The 322-nt window shown below is 63.4% G+C and overlaps 1 protein-coding gene across 1 annotated transcript in view; it reads left to right on the plus strand.

Annotated features, from left to right (window-relative positions):
- The window catches only part of LOC104409668 (sodium-dependent serotonin transporter-like), a gene marked incomplete at both ends in the record, with an annotated part of 3116 nt that overhangs the window by 729 nt on the left and 2065 nt on the right, over window positions 1-322 (plus strand). Inside the window, 2 exon segments of the mRNA XM_010019602.1 lie at window positions 1-64; window positions 252-322. The exon segment at window positions 1-64 is cut by the window's left edge and continues 66 nt beyond it; the exon segment at window positions 252-322 is cut by the window's right edge and continues 2 nt beyond it. Of these exon segments, the coding sequence (XP_010017904.1) occupies window positions 1-64; window positions 252-322 (135 nt within the window).

A 322-nucleotide genomic window follows, 5' to 3' on the forward strand; every position in this document is an offset into this window, starting at 1 on the left:
CCTCTTCCTCATCTTCACCATCGTCTACTTCAGCCTGTGGAAAGGGGTGAAAACCTCTGGGAAGGTAAGAAAGAGAACGCAGCTCTAGCCCTGGGCTCCCAGCCTGGCATGGAGGGATCCTGCAGCTCCCCTGGCTGCTCAAACAGGGACTATCGCCTCCTCCCCACGCTCCCACCCCTTGGCCGTGCCCAACGTGGGCAGTTTGGGTGCTCGGTGGAGCAACCGCTTGTGCCATGGGCTCCGCTCTGCAGGTGGTGTGGGTGACGGCCAAGCTGCCCTACGCCGTCCTCCTCATCCTGCTGGTCCGAGGGGCCACCCTGCC

Source organism: Nestor notabilis, unplaced genomic scaffold (genome assembly GCF_000696875.1).
Source record: "Nestor notabilis isolate BGI_N333 unplaced genomic scaffold, ASM69687v1 scaffold17508, whole genome shotgun sequence".
NCBI classification, from domain to species: Eukaryota; Metazoa; Chordata; class Aves; order Psittaciformes; family Psittacidae; genus Nestor; species Nestor notabilis.